Raw genomic sequence first — 17,477 nt, 5'->3', positions numbered from 1 at the left:
GCCAGGATACACATACCTTCATCAGAGTAGTGGTTCACAGACTTCTGGATACAAAAATTACTTGGAAGGCTTGTTTTAAATGCTGACTCCAGGCTCCCTCTCCCATGAAGATTTGGGGTTCAGATTTTTAACCCCAAAGGCTTCTGATGCCTATCTTTGGGTGTCCATCTACTGCACTTTGGGCAACAAGATACACTGTGGTAGGCCAAGTGAAGCAGTAAGATAATGTAGCTCTTGACTGGCAAATGTAACTTAGTGGTAAGTCAATTTATAGCATTTTATATCAAAATAAATATAGATACACATAGGCATTAGAGTACAAACTTCCGAGACAAAGCCATTTAAAGAAATAGGCTTTCTGTGGATGCTATATGATACTACAAAAGCTATCACGATTTGTCGTAAGATATGGGAACAAGCCCTTATTCATTGAATTGTCAGCAGTTTGCAACTTTGAGTTTCTTGGGCAGGGAGTTTGAGCAAAGGAATATCCTGGGCTTAATACTCATGCCATAATTTACCCTGTAGTGCCATTACTCAGAAGCTCGACGCTCAGTGTTTTTCACATTATCCTTGTTGCAGTATGTATATATTGCACAGTTGTATATTAATTTTCATCTTGTTCTCTTAAGGTAAAGATTAGTATTCTCTCAGGCTTCCTTTCCAAATCTAAGGAAACTTTAAAATACACACAAAAGCAGCTAGTATAGAATTAATACTAGTTAATAGTTTGGGGGAGTGGTGGTAGTTAAAATTATTTGTGTGGCGTATAGGTGACTGGAAACATCTTAGGTCTGTTAGATGCGGGGGTAATACCTGGGCCTTTGCTGTCGATACTTTAATATCCAAAAACAAATGGCTTCCTGAACGGTGTCTATAAAGTGCAACCAGGTCTGGTAAGTCCTCCATCATCCTGTCTTCCAAGAGCTGGATCCTCACTTCCTCCAGTTGCTTAACAATGCTGAGAAAATCAGTGATAGAATGAATTTTCTTGAATACCAAGGTCTCTGGTGTTAGTGCCAATTACTTTTTCCATAGGGTGTAGGAAATGGAGCAATGGGATCCACCCATCCTTCATAGTTTCACTGTCCTTTTAACCAAAAATTACCTAACGTTCACAGAGCATTTGTTATGCACTCTACATCCACACTCTCTTCATTCTTAGGACAATTCTATGAGGTAGGTACTATTTCTATCATATTTCAGATGAGATTGTAAAGACGCAGAGAAGCTAAGTAAGTCCAGATGGGCTACCCCCAGTGGAACTCAGCAGGAAAGCAAACGGGGACCTTGGTTGCCCTCTTCCCGCCAGCTCCAGCTGCGGGTAGCCTGCACTTCCAGAGAGCAGAGAAAGGCTTGGGGAGCTTGTTAAAACGCCGGTCTCGGCTTCATCCCCAGGGAATCTGGACTGTTAACAAACACCCAAGTGATAATATAGATGGAGAAATACTGCTTTAAAGCAGATTAAGCTGTCACCGGGCGCTGAGCCGCTGGGGGCCCGGCGGGTCGCAGTGTCCCGCCACGCCCCCGGCGGGGCAGAGCGCGAACAGATGCTGCCCCCCGGCGGCCGCTCCGGCGCAGTGAGGCCCCCGCGCCGCGGCTGCGCAGTGCCGCCCTCTGGCGGCTCCGCTCCTTCTTCCCATCGGCCTCGGCTTGCGGGCCTTTCAAACATGGAGGAGCGGGAGCGGGGGGCGAGGCCGGCTGGCGCCGGGAGCCCCGCGCGCCCGCCCAGCCCGCGCCTGGACGTCAGCTCTGACAGCTTCGACCCGCTGCTGGCCCTGTACGCGCCGCGCCTGCCTCCCATCCCCTACCCCAACGCGCCCTGCTTCAACAACCTGGCCGAGTATGAGAGCTTCCTCCGGACCGGCAGCCGGGGCGGCGGGCGCGGGCGGGCGCGGGGCGCGGCCGCGGGCTCGGGGGGCCCCGCTGCCGCCGGGCCCTCGGGCAGGACCCGCCGCCGCCCGGACGCCCCCGCCCCGGACTCCGACCGCATCCAGCGCCTCCGCCGCCTCATGGTGGCCAAGGAGGAAGGGGATGGGGCCGCCGGGGCCGCCGGGGCCACCGGGGCGCGCCGCCGGGGTCCGGCTCGGAGCAGGAAGGCGCCGCGCAACGTGCTCACGCGGATGCCCTGTGAGTCCGGCCCGCGGTCCGGAAGCGGGCGGCCGAGGGGGCTCTGCGGGCTGGACGGGGCTGGGCGCAGGGCTGCACGTCCGAGGGGCAGGGTCTGGGTGAAGGTTTGCAGAGATAATCGGGGACCGTGGGGAGGTTCTGCTTGAGTCCTGTGGGTAACGGGGGCGTGGGGAGGGTCGTCTTGGCTGCAGAAGGGTCTGCAAGAGCGGTGGGGGAAGAGTGGAGGCTGTAGAGGGCATAAGGAGCCCTGGGGAGGGGCCGCCTGGGTAACAGGTGGAGGAGGTCTGCAGAGATGATGGGGTCCGTGGTCGTGGTTACAGGGGTGATGTGGAGCCTGTGGAGAGGAGCTGCAGCAGTGATGGAGTGTGGAGAGGGCGGGGGGCCTGGAAACAGGACGTCATAGGGAGGGTCTGCAGAGGTGGTGGGAGGTCTTGGAGACCACAGACGGAGGAGGTGGTGCACAGCCTGTATCTGGGGAAGGAGAGTGTTTGGTCAGTGGGGTTTGAGGATGATGGGATGGAGTGTGGAGAGATCTGTTCGGATAGCAAAGGGGACAAAATGTGATAACCCCTGCACGTTGACAGCTCATTCTCGGTTTCTGTAAACGGGAGAAGGGCCGCGGGGTCTTGATACACTTGTGTTCACGTTACCAAATCACGAATGTTGGAATGCAGCGACCACAAAGTGCCCCTAAGACAGAGAGTGTTTTACAGCCGCTCTGCCAGGCTGGGTGCAGGACTGTGTCTGTCAGGCTCCTATTACCACCATATGCGCGGGTTATTTTCAGTTCTGAAGGTGTAAATGGCACACGGGGATTTCTTGGAGCCTCCTAAGAGTTCCTTGGAGTAAAGCTGTAAATAGCAGAGGTTGCTAATGTGTGAGTTAGGTCTTGTATAAATGGAATAAAAACAGCCCAGAGTTACATCTTTTGTCATCTGGCAAGCAGTTCTGACATCTGCCGGGTGAACACCATGACCTACTTAGCCATTCAGAGCATCTGTATCCTGATAGCTAAATTGTGACATTATTAAATCACTGCCTTTGGAATGGAAGGTTGTGCTAAGCAAGGGGATATTTTGTTTCATTCCTAGAAATGTGTTTATTGAGAAAGAAACATCCTGAAAAGCTGTGTGCTGTGGAGGGTGCCTTTGTCAGGTGATTTCTTGTGCCTGAGCATCCCCACCCAAGCCAGGGTTTACCCCAGCTCGCTTGCCCAGCAGTAACACAGATAGAATATGCATGTTCTTAAAGTGGGAGCAGCCTGGGGGGCCTTATTCTGCCTATGCTTTGTGCAGCTGTACAGGGTTGAAATGCACTTCAAGTCTCAGATGGTAACATTTCTTTCCATTTGGCCAGTTATTGCTTTGCTACCGAGATTGCCAAGGAAAAGAAATATTTCTGTGTAGTCTGCTATGACAGAGCTTCGTGAAGGCCAGCTTTGTCGACTTCCCACGACTAAATATATGTCTGAAATCAAGGTCTCAGAGAATGTGTCCAACACACTGAAAATTTTAGTCACGCCTCTGGAAACAGTTGGCCGTACATGATAGAGATGAGTAGCCATCACAGAGTCGATGACCTTCAGAAAGAAAAAGAAAGGACAGAAGCATAGGTGAGGATTAGATTTATTTAAGAAAGTTCCTTTAAGAGGTCAGCTTTAGGTCTTGACATTAAGGAAGGCCATAGTTGAGGATGACAATAATTATTTGAAAATCAGGCTATTGAGGTGTAATTTATATGTAGAAAATTCACCTCTTTTTTTTATGGTTAGCAATTTTTTTATTGAAGGTGGTAGTTTATAACATTGTGAAATTTCAGTTGTACTTTATTATTATTTGTCAGTCACCGTATAAATGTGCCCCTTCACCCCTCGTGCCCACCTCCAATCCCCTTACCCCCTGGTAACCACTAAACTGTTCTCCTTGTCCGTGTGTTCGTTTATCTTCCACATGTGAGTGAAATCATATGGTGTTTATCTCTCTCTGTCTGGCTTATTTCCTTTAACATCACACCATCAAGGTCCGTCCATGTTGTTGCAAATGGGAGGATTTTGTCTTTATGCCTGAGTAGTATTCCATTATATATATGTATATACACACCACATCTTCTTTATCCACTCATCAGTTGATGGGCATTTGGGTTGCTTCCACATCTTGGCTATTGTGAATAATGCTGCAATGAACATAGGGGTGCATAAACCTCTGAATTGTTGATTTCAAGTCCTTTGGATAAATACCCAGTAGTGGGATAGGTGGGTCATATGGTATTTCTATTTTTGATTTTTTGAGAAATCGCCTTACTGTTTTCCAGAGTGGCTGTACCAGTTTGCATTCCCACCAGCAGTGTATGAGGGTTCCCTTTTTTCTACAACCTTTCCAACATTTGTTATTTTTTTGTCTTGGTGGTTACAGCCGTTCTATCGGAAATAAGGTGATATCTTAGTGTAGTTTTGACTTGCATTTCCCTGAAGATTAGTGGTGTTGAACATCTTTTCATGTGCCTATTAGCCATCTGTATATCTCCTTTGGAAAAATGTCTGTTCATATCCTCTGCCCATTTTTTGATCGGGTTATTTGTTTTTTTGTTGTTCAGTTGTGTGAGTTCTTTATATGTTTTGGAGATTAACCCCTTGTTGGATATATGATTTGCAAGTATTTTCTCCTACTTGGTGGGTGGTCCTTTCACTTTGATCCTGGTTTCCTTTGCCTTGCAGAAGCTCTTTAGTCTGATGAAGTTCCGCTTGTTTATTTTTTCTTTTGTTTCCCTTGTCTGAGTAGACCTGGTATTCGAAAAGATCTTTCTGAGACCAATGTCAAAGAGTGTACTGCCTATATTTTCTTATAGTTTTATGGTTTCAGGTCTTACTTTCAAGATTTTGATCCATTTTGAGTTACTTTTTGTGTACGGCAAAAAGATAATGATCTCCTTTCATTCTTTTGCATGTGGCTGTCCAGTTTTCCCAACACCATTTATTGAAGAGACTTTCCTTTCTCCGTTGTTTGTTCTATGTCTGTGAAGAGTGTCATTGGGATTCTTATTGGGATTGCATTGAGTCTGTAGACTGCTTTAGTTAGTATGGACATTTTAACTATGTTTATTCTTCCAGTCCATGTGCATGGAATATCCTTCCATTTCTTTATGTCATCATCAATTTCTTTCAATAACGCCTTATAGTTTTCATTATATAAGTCTTTCACCTCCTTGGTTAAATTTATTCCTAGATAGAAAATTCACCTTTTTTAAAGTGAGTTTTGGCAAATTTTGGTATAGTCGTGAAACTGACCACCACGATCAAGACAGAACATGTCTATCACCTCAGAAAGTTTCCCCCTGCCCCTTTGTAAGTCAGGTGATCATTTTATTGTTGCTAATAATAGCTACTGTTATTGAGCACATCTGTGCTTTACACTTTGCTAAACCCTTTAGATACATTATATCTCATTTTTCCCCTGGATACTACTTTATCGATGAGGAAACTGAGGCTCCTTGAGCTTAACTACTTGCCTAGGGTCACATAGCTACTGAGTTTGCAGGTGATACTTAAACCTGAGTCTGTCCAACTCCGGGGCCCATGTGCTTAACCAGTATGCTCATCTCAGGAGAGCGAAGAGAGTACATTCTCGTATTTCCTTGCGTGTTTTGGTGAGTGGAGGATGCTGCATATGTGATGCTAGGGTTCCTGTCCAGAGCAATGAGAACTGAATTTGGGTCCAGAGAGGGATTTGTTGCTAGAGTGCTTTGAAGACCCAAACCAAAGAGTTTCTGTTTGAGTTTGTTATGCTAGAGAGTGGGAACCATGCTGTATATTCTTAAGCAAAAGCACTTTTAGGCTGATGTTTCTAGGAGCTGAGTTTCCAGTAGTAAAATGTTTTGGTGGGTAGAGCACAGCTCAGGCTCAGTGCCTGCGTCTGAACACTGGCCTCTCCACTTTCCAGCTGTTTTCCTTTAGACAAGTTATTTAAACTCTTTGGGGCCTCAGTTTCCTCATCTATAAAATGAGTTGTGAGGTTTAGGTTACTTAACACATTTAAAGCATTTACAGTAGTGATGTTCCCTACCACGTAGGGAAGTTCTCAATGAATGTTAAATGTCACTGTTATTGTTGTAGGTTGTTGTTGTGGTTATTATTATTTTTAGACTGTCATGATTAAAAGCCCCCGGTCAGGATGCATATAACCTGCCTCTATTCAGTGTTGGCTGAGCTGTTTGCTAGGTCAGTAACCTTGAGCCAATTATTTAAACCTTTCTGGGCCTCAGTTTGCTCATCTATAAAATGGGGTGGAATAACAGTACCCATGTGTTAGAGTTGTGAGGATTAAATAAGATAATGTATGTAAAGTGAAACTTCCCTCAGGGCCTGGCTCGTACCAAGGGCTCAGTAATTGATGATCATGATGGTGACAGTGATGACAATGATGTTGTTGATGTGATTGATGGGAGCTAGGAGGCTGTTGCAGTAAACCAGTCATCTGCTGAGGCTCTGGACTGTATTTTTGGTTGTGGAAAGAGAAAGGAAAGGGCAGGTCTGACTTATTGAGAATCTATTGACCTGTATTTGGAAGGGTGTAGCCCAAAGTAGTGGCAGTGGAGAAGGGGATTTGGAAGAATAACTTTCTTAAAAATAAAGGGTGTGTGTGTGTGTTTGTCTTAAGTTTTAGAAGCCTGTGTGTATTTATTCATTTATTTATTTATTGTCATATTAAGTTTCAGAAGCCTGACTTGAGCTCCATTTGGAGTCTGTCACAGAGTCTCCTGGAGGAGATTCAGAGGGTGCATTCTCATTCAGAATGTGGAGCTCGTTTTCGCCTTGGCCGTTTGCTCTGATAGGTGGTGCTAGTGTATTTTTGATCACACAAGGACAGAAGTGCTCCCTGAAATTACACCTTATTAAATCTTTGGAAGAAAAAGAAAATCAAGAGAAAGGTAGAGATGTGAGAGTTGAAAGACTTGAGTTTGCCATTTGTTTAGTTAGAATAAGAAATTGTTGTTAAGATATATGCTTGTCCTTTCTCTCTGTCTTGGGGGTTTGGGGGGGAAGTTGTGCCCCTGTTTTTCTCCAAGTTAGAAGAGGAATAGTCTTTCCACTCTTCATGGAAACACCTGTGTGTGTAGTGGTGGTGGTTGGGGGGGTGGAGAGGGGCGCGTGCAGTGAATGTGTGTAAGCAATGGGAGTAATCCAGGCATTGTAATCAGTTTCTAAGGAATTGAATTATAGAGACTTATTCCTAAAATGAATCTGGAAGTTAACTATTCTAACCTCAACTTATGAATGAGGAAATTCAGACTGGTAGAGAAAGTTACTCACCAAGGTCACACAACTAGTTAAAATGAAAAGTTGTTTACAATGCTTGACATAACACAGTCTGTAACACATACAGATATGTGTACATGCACACACACACACACACACACATACCCATATAAATCAAAAGTTCAAAGAATTTTAAAATCTTGCCTCTACAGAGGAAGGGTAGATGATGAAGGTCAGACCAAGGTTCTCATGTTCCTTTCCAAGGCCGCTGTTTCTGCCACTCCGCCTCCAACTGTGCCTTCTTGCTGAATCTTCAATCTGGCATAAGCTCCTACCTCTCACCTGCTAAGTCACTTTCTTCCAAGAGTATTTTCTTTTGTTATTTCATCACTGCCATCATTTATAAGCCAGTCCTTGAGTGAGGGATAAGGAGAGCATGAGTAATCAACCTAGTTATCCACACTAAGTGCAGGACTCTTCTTCCCCTTTTGCCACTAAGAACAAAACAAAGGGAGCTTTTTTGTTTGTTTACTATTAACGGCAATAATTGCCAAAGAATTTTCCTTGCAAACTTGGGAGGGAAAAATTGAGACTGTGTATGTGTGAGTGTGAGAATGTGTGTCTGTATGTGTGTGGTTTTCTTTTGGGAGGTTTTATATAGTATAGCCAGCATACTGTGAAGGCTAAGTTAACATGAAATAATAAAAATAAAATTCATTCCTGCTCCCAAGCTCTGAAAAAAAGAATCCATCATAGTAAAAGCTGCAATTGATAGTCTCAATATTTTTGCCCTGAATTGTCATACTGCTCTTTTTTGCATGATGCTTATCAGCAGTCTCATAGGAGCCAGATGCTCAGTAGGTGTCTTTATACCATCAAGGCTTGGAATTCAACCAGTCTTCCTCCTAATGTGAAGATGATGTGCATTGAAACATTAGTGACCCCAGAGAGCTTGTGCATGGAGTAGTTCAGACTAGGGGGGCCAAAAGGCCATTCTCTTAGAGGATTACATTCATGAGATTCATGAGAACTGTCCTGAAAAAAAAAATTGCCTAACAAGGCACAGAATTGAGAACAATCTAGCTGCTCATGTGTATATTTAATGTGGTCTTTCTGTTTTGTCCAAAAAAGCTTTTAAATGATGGTCCAACTTAGAATTAGTGACATCAGAGAAATAAGCTATATAGGTAGTGGAACATTTGGATGACAGCCATGCGTGTGGTTTACCCACCTTCTGGTGGAGTCTTGCCTCGTTTCAGTGTATGTTGCCTGTACTAGCCGTGTTGTCCATTGGGCCTTCCAGCTCCCGCGGTGAGATTGCCTCTGCACCATGTTGCCTTGTGCTGCCAGAGATGGTTGGGGGGTCTTGGTAGTTAATCTGGGGAATGAGAGCAGATGTTCATGCCATGCTGACCGTTCTCTTGTTCCAGTGCACGAAGGCAGCCCTCTGGGTGAACTGCATCGCTGTATCCGGGAGGGGGTAAAGGTGAATGTTCACGTCCGCACGTTCAAGGGACTGCGGGGCGTCTGTACGGGCTTCCTCGTCGCATTTGACAAGTTCTGGAATATGGTAATTAAGCCTTTCTCAAGGGGCTGGAGGACCTCCTAGGGATTAAATCTTTTGTAGATCTGAGTAACCTAATTCACCAAAACCTACAGAATAACTTCCCAGAGGAACTGGAATCTTTGCATTCTCTTGGCCAACACAACAAAGTTCTTTTTATTGCTTCATTTTCCTTCAGACAGAGGCTTTCAACTGGGGCAGCTTTGCCCTTCTCTCCCTCCTGGGGACATTTGGCAGTGTCTGGGGACATGTTTTTGAAGATCACAACTATGGGATGGAGTGCTACTGGCATCTAGTGCGTAGAGGCCAGGGATGCTGCCGGACGTCCTGTAATTCAAAGACAGCACCCCAACAACAATGATCTGGTCCAAAATGTCATCAGTGTCAAGGTTGAGAAACCTAGCCTTAAGGAGTAGTTACTTATTTCATCTGTTTGGTAATTTTATATGGATTTCCCAGCAGCCATTCTTTGATTCATTTAAAAATATACATTGACTTCCCATGGGCTGGGCACAGTGCTAGGTACAGAAATTTCAGAAAGGAACTTTCACGCTACAGTTTTGGGAACAATAGATAAGGATAGATGGGAGGCAGACCTATTAATAAACAAGCCACTTTGCATGATGTTTCCTTATGAAGAAGTGTACCACGTGCCCCCAGCCATCTGAGGGTGTTCACTGGACGTTTGTAGGAGAGAAGGGATGTATTACAGCACAACCATAATACAACGCAGTTAAAATAGGAGCCACCAGGGCTTTCCAGTGCTGCTTTTCCATATGGTCTTCCATCTCCAACTTTTCTTTTCCCTGTGCTTTATCTCCATCCCTGCATTCTCCTGGATAATAATAGTTGCTAATATTTATTAAGCCCTGACTCTGTGCCAGATACTATACTAAAGACTTTATATAGATTATCTCAGTTAATGAGTTGAAGGTCTATTACTATTCCATTTCACAGATGAAGAAATTGAGGCTAGAGATAGTGGAAGATTAGCCCAAGATCACACTGTTAGTAAGTGGAAGTACCAGGACTTGATCCCAGGTCTTTCTGACTCTTAAAACCATGTTTTCAACTGCTATGGAATCAGAAAACCCGGATTTTAAGCCTAGTTTTACCACTTGGTAGCTATGTGACTCTAGGCAAGATAATTTCTCTCAGCCTCAGTTTTTTCATCTCTAAAATGTAGGAAGAAATATTCTATTAGAATTTTACCTTTGAGGGGGAAGATTTGAGAGGGTATACTTGATGACTGGATGGTAACGATTATACTGCCAGCTTCTATTTGTAAGGTGATGTACACTTTTCGCAGTAATTTCTCATACACAGTCTCATTTGAGTCTAACACCTGTGCGGTGAGGTTGATCTCTCAGTGGCAAGAATTCACTAGCAATTCTGTGGGCAGCCATGGTTCATCTCTGTTGACTGCTGTGATAAGATGTAGAAACTGAAGAGGGAAGGAAGCAGTTGAGTAGTGTTTCTCAGAGTGTGCTCTAAGGCCGTCCTGCCTCAGCATTATGAGGTTTCTGGTCAAAACAGAAAGTTTCTGGGCTTCGTTCCAGACCTCCTGAGTCAGAATCTCTAGAAGAGTAGCCTTGGATTTATAATTAATAAGCTTCCTAGATGGTTCTGCTCCCAGGATTTAAGAACCTGTGCCGTGCAGTTGTAAAGGCCGCTCACCATAGAAGAAGCGTGTCTTTTGTGCTGGTAGCAGCTTGGAAATCCTACTCGGAATCTGCCCGGTATTACCATTTTTTTCCTGCCCCAGAGCTGAGTCACCTGTTAAGTTTAGTTCTGCTACAATTAGATGTTATTCTGCCTTTTTAAAGTTTTCCTGAAAGCTGTAAAAATAATGTCTTTAATTCTGCCTCGTTTTTTCCCCTTTGGGCTGTTTCTCTAGGCACTTACTGACGTGGATGAGACCTACCGGAAACCTGTGCTAGGCAAAGCATATGAACGGGACTCTTCACTGACTCTCACTAGGGTAGGCGGCTCCCCGCTTCCTGAGCCCCCAGCATGCTCTCAGGGTTAAGAATCAAGGTCACTGAGCCGGGTGACTGGGGTTTCCTAGCGGGAAAGCCGTGTTGCTGTCAACCAGCCATGCCTGGACCAAAGTCTTCCTTAGTCTCTCTTCTGTGCATCCAGCTAATCTCACATGAGTCTGTGCTTCTGACCTGCATGTTGTTTGAGCAACAAGTTCCTTCTTATAAGGCTTAAAAGTCTTTTAGTTTTATACTATAGAAATAAGCAAGTGCCTTTTCTCTTGACATACTTAATGACTTATCTGAGCTATGGCTGGAAGTAGAAAATTCATTACTAACTTTTTAAGAATTGCCAAGCAAGAAGTCCACAGAGCTTAATTAAGGAATCTGGTCTTTTTTCTGTGTATTAAAAGAGGGATGTTGAAGGCTAGAAGAGAAGGCTGATATTTGTCATTGCTTTCCTTATAGCTGTTTGATCGACTAAGACTTCAAGATTCCTCCAAGAAGGAAGCAGATTCTAAGTCTGCAGTTGAAGACTCCACTCTGTCCAGATACTCCCAGACATCCACTTGGAAGGTGGCTTCAGTGTGGGGAAGAGGAGACACTGACCGGGGCTCACGCAAGCGTTCCCGCTCCGTCCCTTCTTCCCTGCAGGCGTCTACAAGGGAGGAATCCCGGTCAGAGCTATCAGGGAGGACTACACGGACAGAAGGGTCAAGCGCAGGGGGTACCTTTTCCAGGGCTACCACCCTTTCCAGGGGCCAGCCCCGTAAGAAAAAGCGAAAGCCCAAAGTGGATTACCAGCAGGTATTCACTCGACACATAAATCAGATTTTCATTCGAGGTGAGAATGTCCTCCTGGTTCATCTTGCACAGTGACCAGCTCGGCCTCACTTGAGCTTTGGTTTTAGAAGTAAAATGCATGAATTGCTGCTATGCTATATCCTAGTATCCCAGTGAAACTCTGAGTTGGAATGATCCTCTCTGGTCCTGCATGTGCGGAGCATAGAGCCAGGCTCAAGCCCTCTGGGAGATGAGCTCCCTGAAGGGGAGATAGGCCTTGGAAGGGCGGGTGGGTGTTTGCACTAATATCAAGGCAAAGTCTGTACAGAGGTACATGCATCTGCTTTGGTATCATGGTCTACTTCAGACACTCAAACTAAATATAGGGTCTTCATTTGAATTAAGGGTCATGGTATGAATTGAATTCATTCTACAGACACTATAGCATGGGGGAGATAAAACCAGCTTGAAAAAGAGTGATCTCATTTCTAAAAGCTAGTGCTCTGAGTACTCAGGAATTTCATTCTAAGAGTAGCAGTATAGGCTGCCCTGGAGCCCTGCACCCATGTGTTGTAACTGACCTTTGAATTTTGCTCTACACCATTCTCTCTTGATTAGGAAATGTAATGTATTATCTTTGAATATCTGTAAGATCTCAGAAAGCTACGAACTTATGTAGGAGTGAAGTTTGCATAGGTTGTATGCTCAAAGGAGCCAGCAATGAAAGCTCTGTTTTATCCTTCTCCTTATTATCTGTCTTCCCCTTAACCAGAGGTAGCTTCTGCGAATGGCATACCAGATGGGACTGTAAGATGCTCGTGTGGTAGCTTCTTGTCCTTCTCTCTCACTTCTGTGGCATGGTGCTAGTGCATGTACCGTGTGTATTGTCCCTCTGTACAGAGTGTAACCTGTCCTTGGAGCTTTATGGCAGGGGACTGTGACCTTCATGTCTGGCTTTAAAGAGTTCTGCGTGAACTCAGTGATGCCGATACATCACGCGGCTGAGAGTCCCCTTTCCAGGCAGGGCTGGCCCTGTGTGGAATATCTTCTAGAATGGTTTTCCATCAAACAGGGGTGGTAGTTTTATTCCCTTGTGTCAGGCCAAAGAGGTTCTCACAAGTACAATGGGTGGTGTCTGTAAGGGACACTTTACTCACAGCCTGGCTTGAGTAACAGGACCCCACAGCACCCCCTAATGCTTCTACTTGAATCTTATTATATGCTTTCTCAATCACCAGTGCAGAATAGGCTGTTTCTTGACACAGACTGTTAGGCAATATTGATTTTTTGTTTTGTTAGTTTACATTTGGTTTTATTTTAGATAACCTATGTTCAAAGTAAGAATAAGAAATAGCTAACTAGTTAAAATGTTTGAAAAGAGAAACTTCCCCTGCTGTATTTGTTGTGTAACTTAGAGAAGCCTTCTGAGCAGCAGGGTGCATAAAGTCTATGGAGCTGGGACACCTGGTCCTTCTGCCTCCTGGGCCGCTGGCTTGTCATCCAATGCAAGGAGAGCAGACGCACCCCTCTGTGCTCAGCTTTTCCCCATCAGACACCTACCTCACAGGAGCCCTGAGACAAAGATTTTCAGGAAGACATTTTAAAGTCTCCAAACATGTTTACATGCCATGAATAGTTTTTAGTAACTCTGTTTCATTGCTTGGTAAGAATTCTATGTCTTATGAGCAAGGCAGGTGCTACATGAGAGGGTAGTCTCTGTAGGTGTCATATTGATGACGTTGTTGTGACCAGAAGGCAGTGGCATCTTTGGGAACTATTTCCCATAGTCCACTCCTTTCTCCTGAGGGACAGTGGCAGTTCTCAGAATATCTTCAGTAAGAGAAAAGTAACATTTCTATGCTGCTTCCCTCACTTCCCAGGCCCACCCTGTTCTGACCATTATCAGAGAGAATTCCCCTGAGCTTTTCAAGGGGTTCATATGATAGTTCCAAAGGGAGAGTGTGCATCTAAAAATGACACGTCCCCAAAGGGGAGTTTGTGGAATTTTTTGGTTTTCTTGTTTATTTGTTTTTATTTTTATTTATTTTTTATTTTTACTTCCCCCCAAAGCCCCCCAGTACAGTTGTATAATTTTTAGTTGTGGGTCCTTGTAGTTGTGGCATGTGGGATGCCGCCTCAACGTGGCCTGATGAGCAGTGCCAGGTCCGTGCCCAGGATCCAAACTGGCAAAACCCTGGGCCACCGAAGCAGAGCGTGTGAACTTAACCACTCGGCCACAGGACCAGCCCCTGTTTTTGTTTTTAAATGCGTTTTAAATATACCTTTAGAGCCAGATCAGATGCACTAAACATTTAGAGAGGTTCCAGGTTACAAGCTTAAGTGAATAGTTATCTTTGGAATCTGCCAATCTAAATTCTCTTCTAAATATTGTGTCTAAAATCTCAGTTCCCCAATTAATGTCATCTTGTTTAGTCATCAGGCGCCCCTCCCTCTTGCTCTTTACCAATCTCCTCCGTTTGCCTGGTCCCCATCTCTCTGTCCTCTTGTCACTCAGCTAGAAGCTATAATAGACACTAGATTTTCCCAATAAAGTGGAAATTTGGAATCAAAAGGAGTCTAATCAGTTTCCATTTATTCTGGTGCCTGATTAAATCTAACCCGATTTATTTTAAACACTTGCTGCTTTTCATATTTGCATATAATTTTCATATATCCATGTAAGGATTGATTTACTTTTCTGCCCAACTTAACAATTCTGGCTCTGAAAATTATTTTAAAACGTGTGTGATCTGTCATATGTGCCCATATGCCCCCGTTTATTTATTCCATTTGGACAGTGATTTGATTCTGGAATGAATACTATCTAGTAATGTGCTATTTTGTACAAAGCATTATAATTATTTTTTTTAGGGAAGTCAGTTATTTTTAATTATTGTCTTTTCCTTATTATTGGAGAAGTTTTTCAAAAAGAAGAAAAAATAAGTCCTAATAATGTATATGTTATTCAAAAAATATGATCATCTAGGACATTATAATCAGTTGCTATGGAAATAATTGAAACTGATTTGTAGTATTCCAGGGATGTGGGCTTGGGACACTTGGTAGGAATAGTACTTATTTTTGAAAATCCAACATTGGTTCTTCAAAGTAATGTCTAGATGTGGGAATGTGTTTTCAAGACAATTCACAGGGCATTGCTGTGCACCTGAGGTCTTCCCAGGAGCATCCGGCTTTGCTAGATAGTAACCAGGGATTGAGAAATGGAAGGTGTGCTTTCACGCTCAGAACCATTTCACGTGCCGTTCTTTGTACACAGTGGTGATCCTACTGGTCTACCACCAGGAGAGCTTGCACTGTAAATGGTTTGTTCTAGTATTTGGGAAGCATTTAGGCTTCTTTTCAGAGACCATCTTGTGACAGAGGTGTGCCATTTGTGAGGTGGTAGCCAGAGTTAGCAGTGTCGAAGGCAGATGACTTTAGACTGGTTGGTACCTTGTTCTCTGTGCATGGTGCATGTCAAGTCAGAAAGCCCGGACACCATTAACATTAGTCTAGGTGCCTGGAAGTCCTTGCTATGTGTTGTTAGTGGGTCAGGAAGGGTTTCATCTATCCTGGTGGGGAAATAGTCCAGGCGCACCTTTAGAGATAGTCAGATCGTGAGCTATGAGCTGCCCTTAATCCTCAGAAGCCTTGCAGAAATCTGGGTATACCACTTCCACCCCTTGAGAAAAAATGGAAATCTAACTTGATGCAGAGTGGATATTTGTATTTCTCTTTGCACTATTCCCACAGCAGCTGACATGGGCAAAATCATGAAATAGAATTGGTTCTGTAAATTACTTCTTTAAATTTTCTCTAAATTTTGCCTTTAGAAAAATTAAAATCATTCAAAGACAGCTAGCTGTCACTGGTGCTGCCCCAAAGCTTTCCAATCTTTGTATTTTTTATGAATGAAATGGTTGCTGTGGGAAGGTCAAGGTTCATCTAAGAACATCATAGTATAAATATAATGGTTTTGCAACTGTTTAATTTTTCTCTTCCTGTGCCAGATATAGAATGCAATTGACCCCTTTTCAGTAGCTTCTGTTCATCAGCCTGTGTTTTCCTGGGCAGACAGCTTTTCTTAGTGATTGTAAAGCAAGAAAATCCTATCTAGGCCACTGTTGCAAATGTGGGTGGTCAGTCATTACTTTAGAGGAAATTGAGTGATGAATTTAGGATAAGCCTTTGGGGTTCCCGTCACAGTTTCCTGGCCTCTGAGGAAGGGTTGGGCCACCTTTGTTCTCAGTGTTTTGAGTATTTTTCAAATGTTTGTATGTTCTCCTGCACTCCTCCAATAAAAATGAAAGCTCTCTGTTGAGAAATGGCTTTGGATGGTTCGGAGATCTAGAGGAAAAGAAGTGAGCACACCTGAGACCTTCAGTTGGTCTTTTATTTATTTAGAATAAAAAGTAAGTTTGATAAACTACCAGAGTTAGTGCTTCTTTAAAAACACTCTGAAAATATGGGAACTGTCCTTCAGGAAAGCTAGAAAAGCTATTCCCAATACATTGCAATTGCTTTTGATTTTTAGTCCTTTGGAGCCAATATCTGATGTTATGTTTTTAGAGCTGTAGGGGGAAAAAGGTGTAAAAAATTTTAAGGGGTGTTATTTAAGCAATTATGTGTGAGCTAGGTTCTAGGGCAGCTGTCCAGTTCTTTTTATGTTGTCCTGACAGTAAAGCAGATAATAAGCAATGTCTTGAAAAGTGATTTGCTTATTTCATACTGACATCTAAAGGCAGTAGCCTTCTGTTTGGCAACCTGGGGGTTACCCTCTGCACCATGACTTATTAATGTCCTTTAGACAAAGCTAACCCTGGAAGACTCTGTGTATTTATAGTTTCCTGTTCATGTACCAGCTGCTAAAAGAAAAACCATAGCTTGTAATCTTGTCTTGAAATTACTCCTAATTGTTAAGTTCACCGAAACCCTTCCTGTTTAGGGAGGATTGCTGCTAGTAATGTCGGTTTGCAATGTTCTGCTTTGGGGATGTGTCGTATGGAGGTCTGGAAACAGTAATAAATGATTGTATTCATGTGCCGGCTGCCTGTCTCTGCTGATTTGGGGAGTGGCGGAGGGGAAGAGGTGAGGGAGCCTGCAACCGAGTGAAGACACAGACCTAGAAAGTTAAAACATCTCAAGCCTTCTGCAGTCTCCTTGTTGTGACCTAGTGCTTTTTCTTTACCAAAGCACACACATCCAGATCACTCTCCTTGAGGTAGCTTTGTTCTTCCAAGTTTATTTGAAGTTCATGCTTAGAAAAGGAGGTTGGCTCACATTGCGAATTATCTCTTCTAAGCCCCAAGCAATGGTAATTGCCCTGTGAATTTATTCTACTTACTAGCTCACTGGCATTAATCCACTATCTTCACAATCTGCTGAGATCACGTTGACTCTGCTCCCCTTTGAGGGTTTTACCATGTTTGACTAATTGATCCTCACATGGTTCCAGAATTATCTGAATTTACCACCAGCTTTCCTCTGCACATGTACAGGAAATTGAGCTGCTCAAAGATTTGCCACGTCGATTGCTTGGTCTCCTCTGTGTGCCTCCAGAAATGTCACCCGGGCAAGGTGGGCAAACAAAAATCACATTGGTTCCTAGAGAGGGAAACCTCAAGTTAACTGTCCAGACCCAGTTCCCCACTTGCAGAGAGTACATTAAGTTGGGCTTGGCTGACATTCAGGAAATTCTAACCACCACAGTGGAGGAGAGGGAGGCAAGACCCACAGGCTCCAGTTCTGGCTCTTGCTTGTTTTGTATCTC

At 44.0% G+C, this 17,477-nt stretch overlaps 1 protein-coding gene and 1 long non-coding RNA gene across 2 annotated transcripts; one reads left to right on the top strand and one right to left on the bottom strand.

The window, feature by feature from the left end:
* Positions 1–85: 85 nt before the first annotated feature.
* LOC123288984 (uncharacterized) lies at positions 86–1,975 on the bottom strand. The gene is made up of 3 exons (XR_006532643.2): positions 1,836–1,975; positions 817–961; positions 86–678 (listed from the first exon to the last, which is right to left on the bottom strand). It is a non-coding gene; the product is annotated as an uncharacterized lncRNA (long non-coding RNA).
* On the top strand, positions 1,440–16,749 carry LSM11 (LSM11, U7 small nuclear RNA associated). Its single transcript, XM_044777730.2, has 4 exons — positions 1,440–2,130; positions 8,812–8,951; positions 10,843–10,926; positions 11,393–16,749. Exons 1-4 carry the CDS (start codon positions 1,551–1,553, stop codon positions 11,801–11,803), a joined length of 1,215 nt encoding a protein of 404 aa, XP_044633665.2. The 5' UTR covers positions 1,440–1,550; the 3' UTR covers positions 11,804–16,749.
* Positions 16,750–17,477: the final 728 nt, after the last annotated feature.

The sequence above is a fragment of the Equus asinus genome, chromosome 9 (assembly GCF_041296235.1).
Source record: "Equus asinus isolate D_3611 breed Donkey chromosome 9, EquAss-T2T_v2, whole genome shotgun sequence".
In the NCBI taxonomy this organism is placed as follows: domain Eukaryota; kingdom Metazoa; phylum Chordata; class Mammalia; order Perissodactyla; family Equidae; genus Equus; species Equus asinus.
This window is presented reverse-complemented; position numbering and strand designations above follow the sequence as displayed.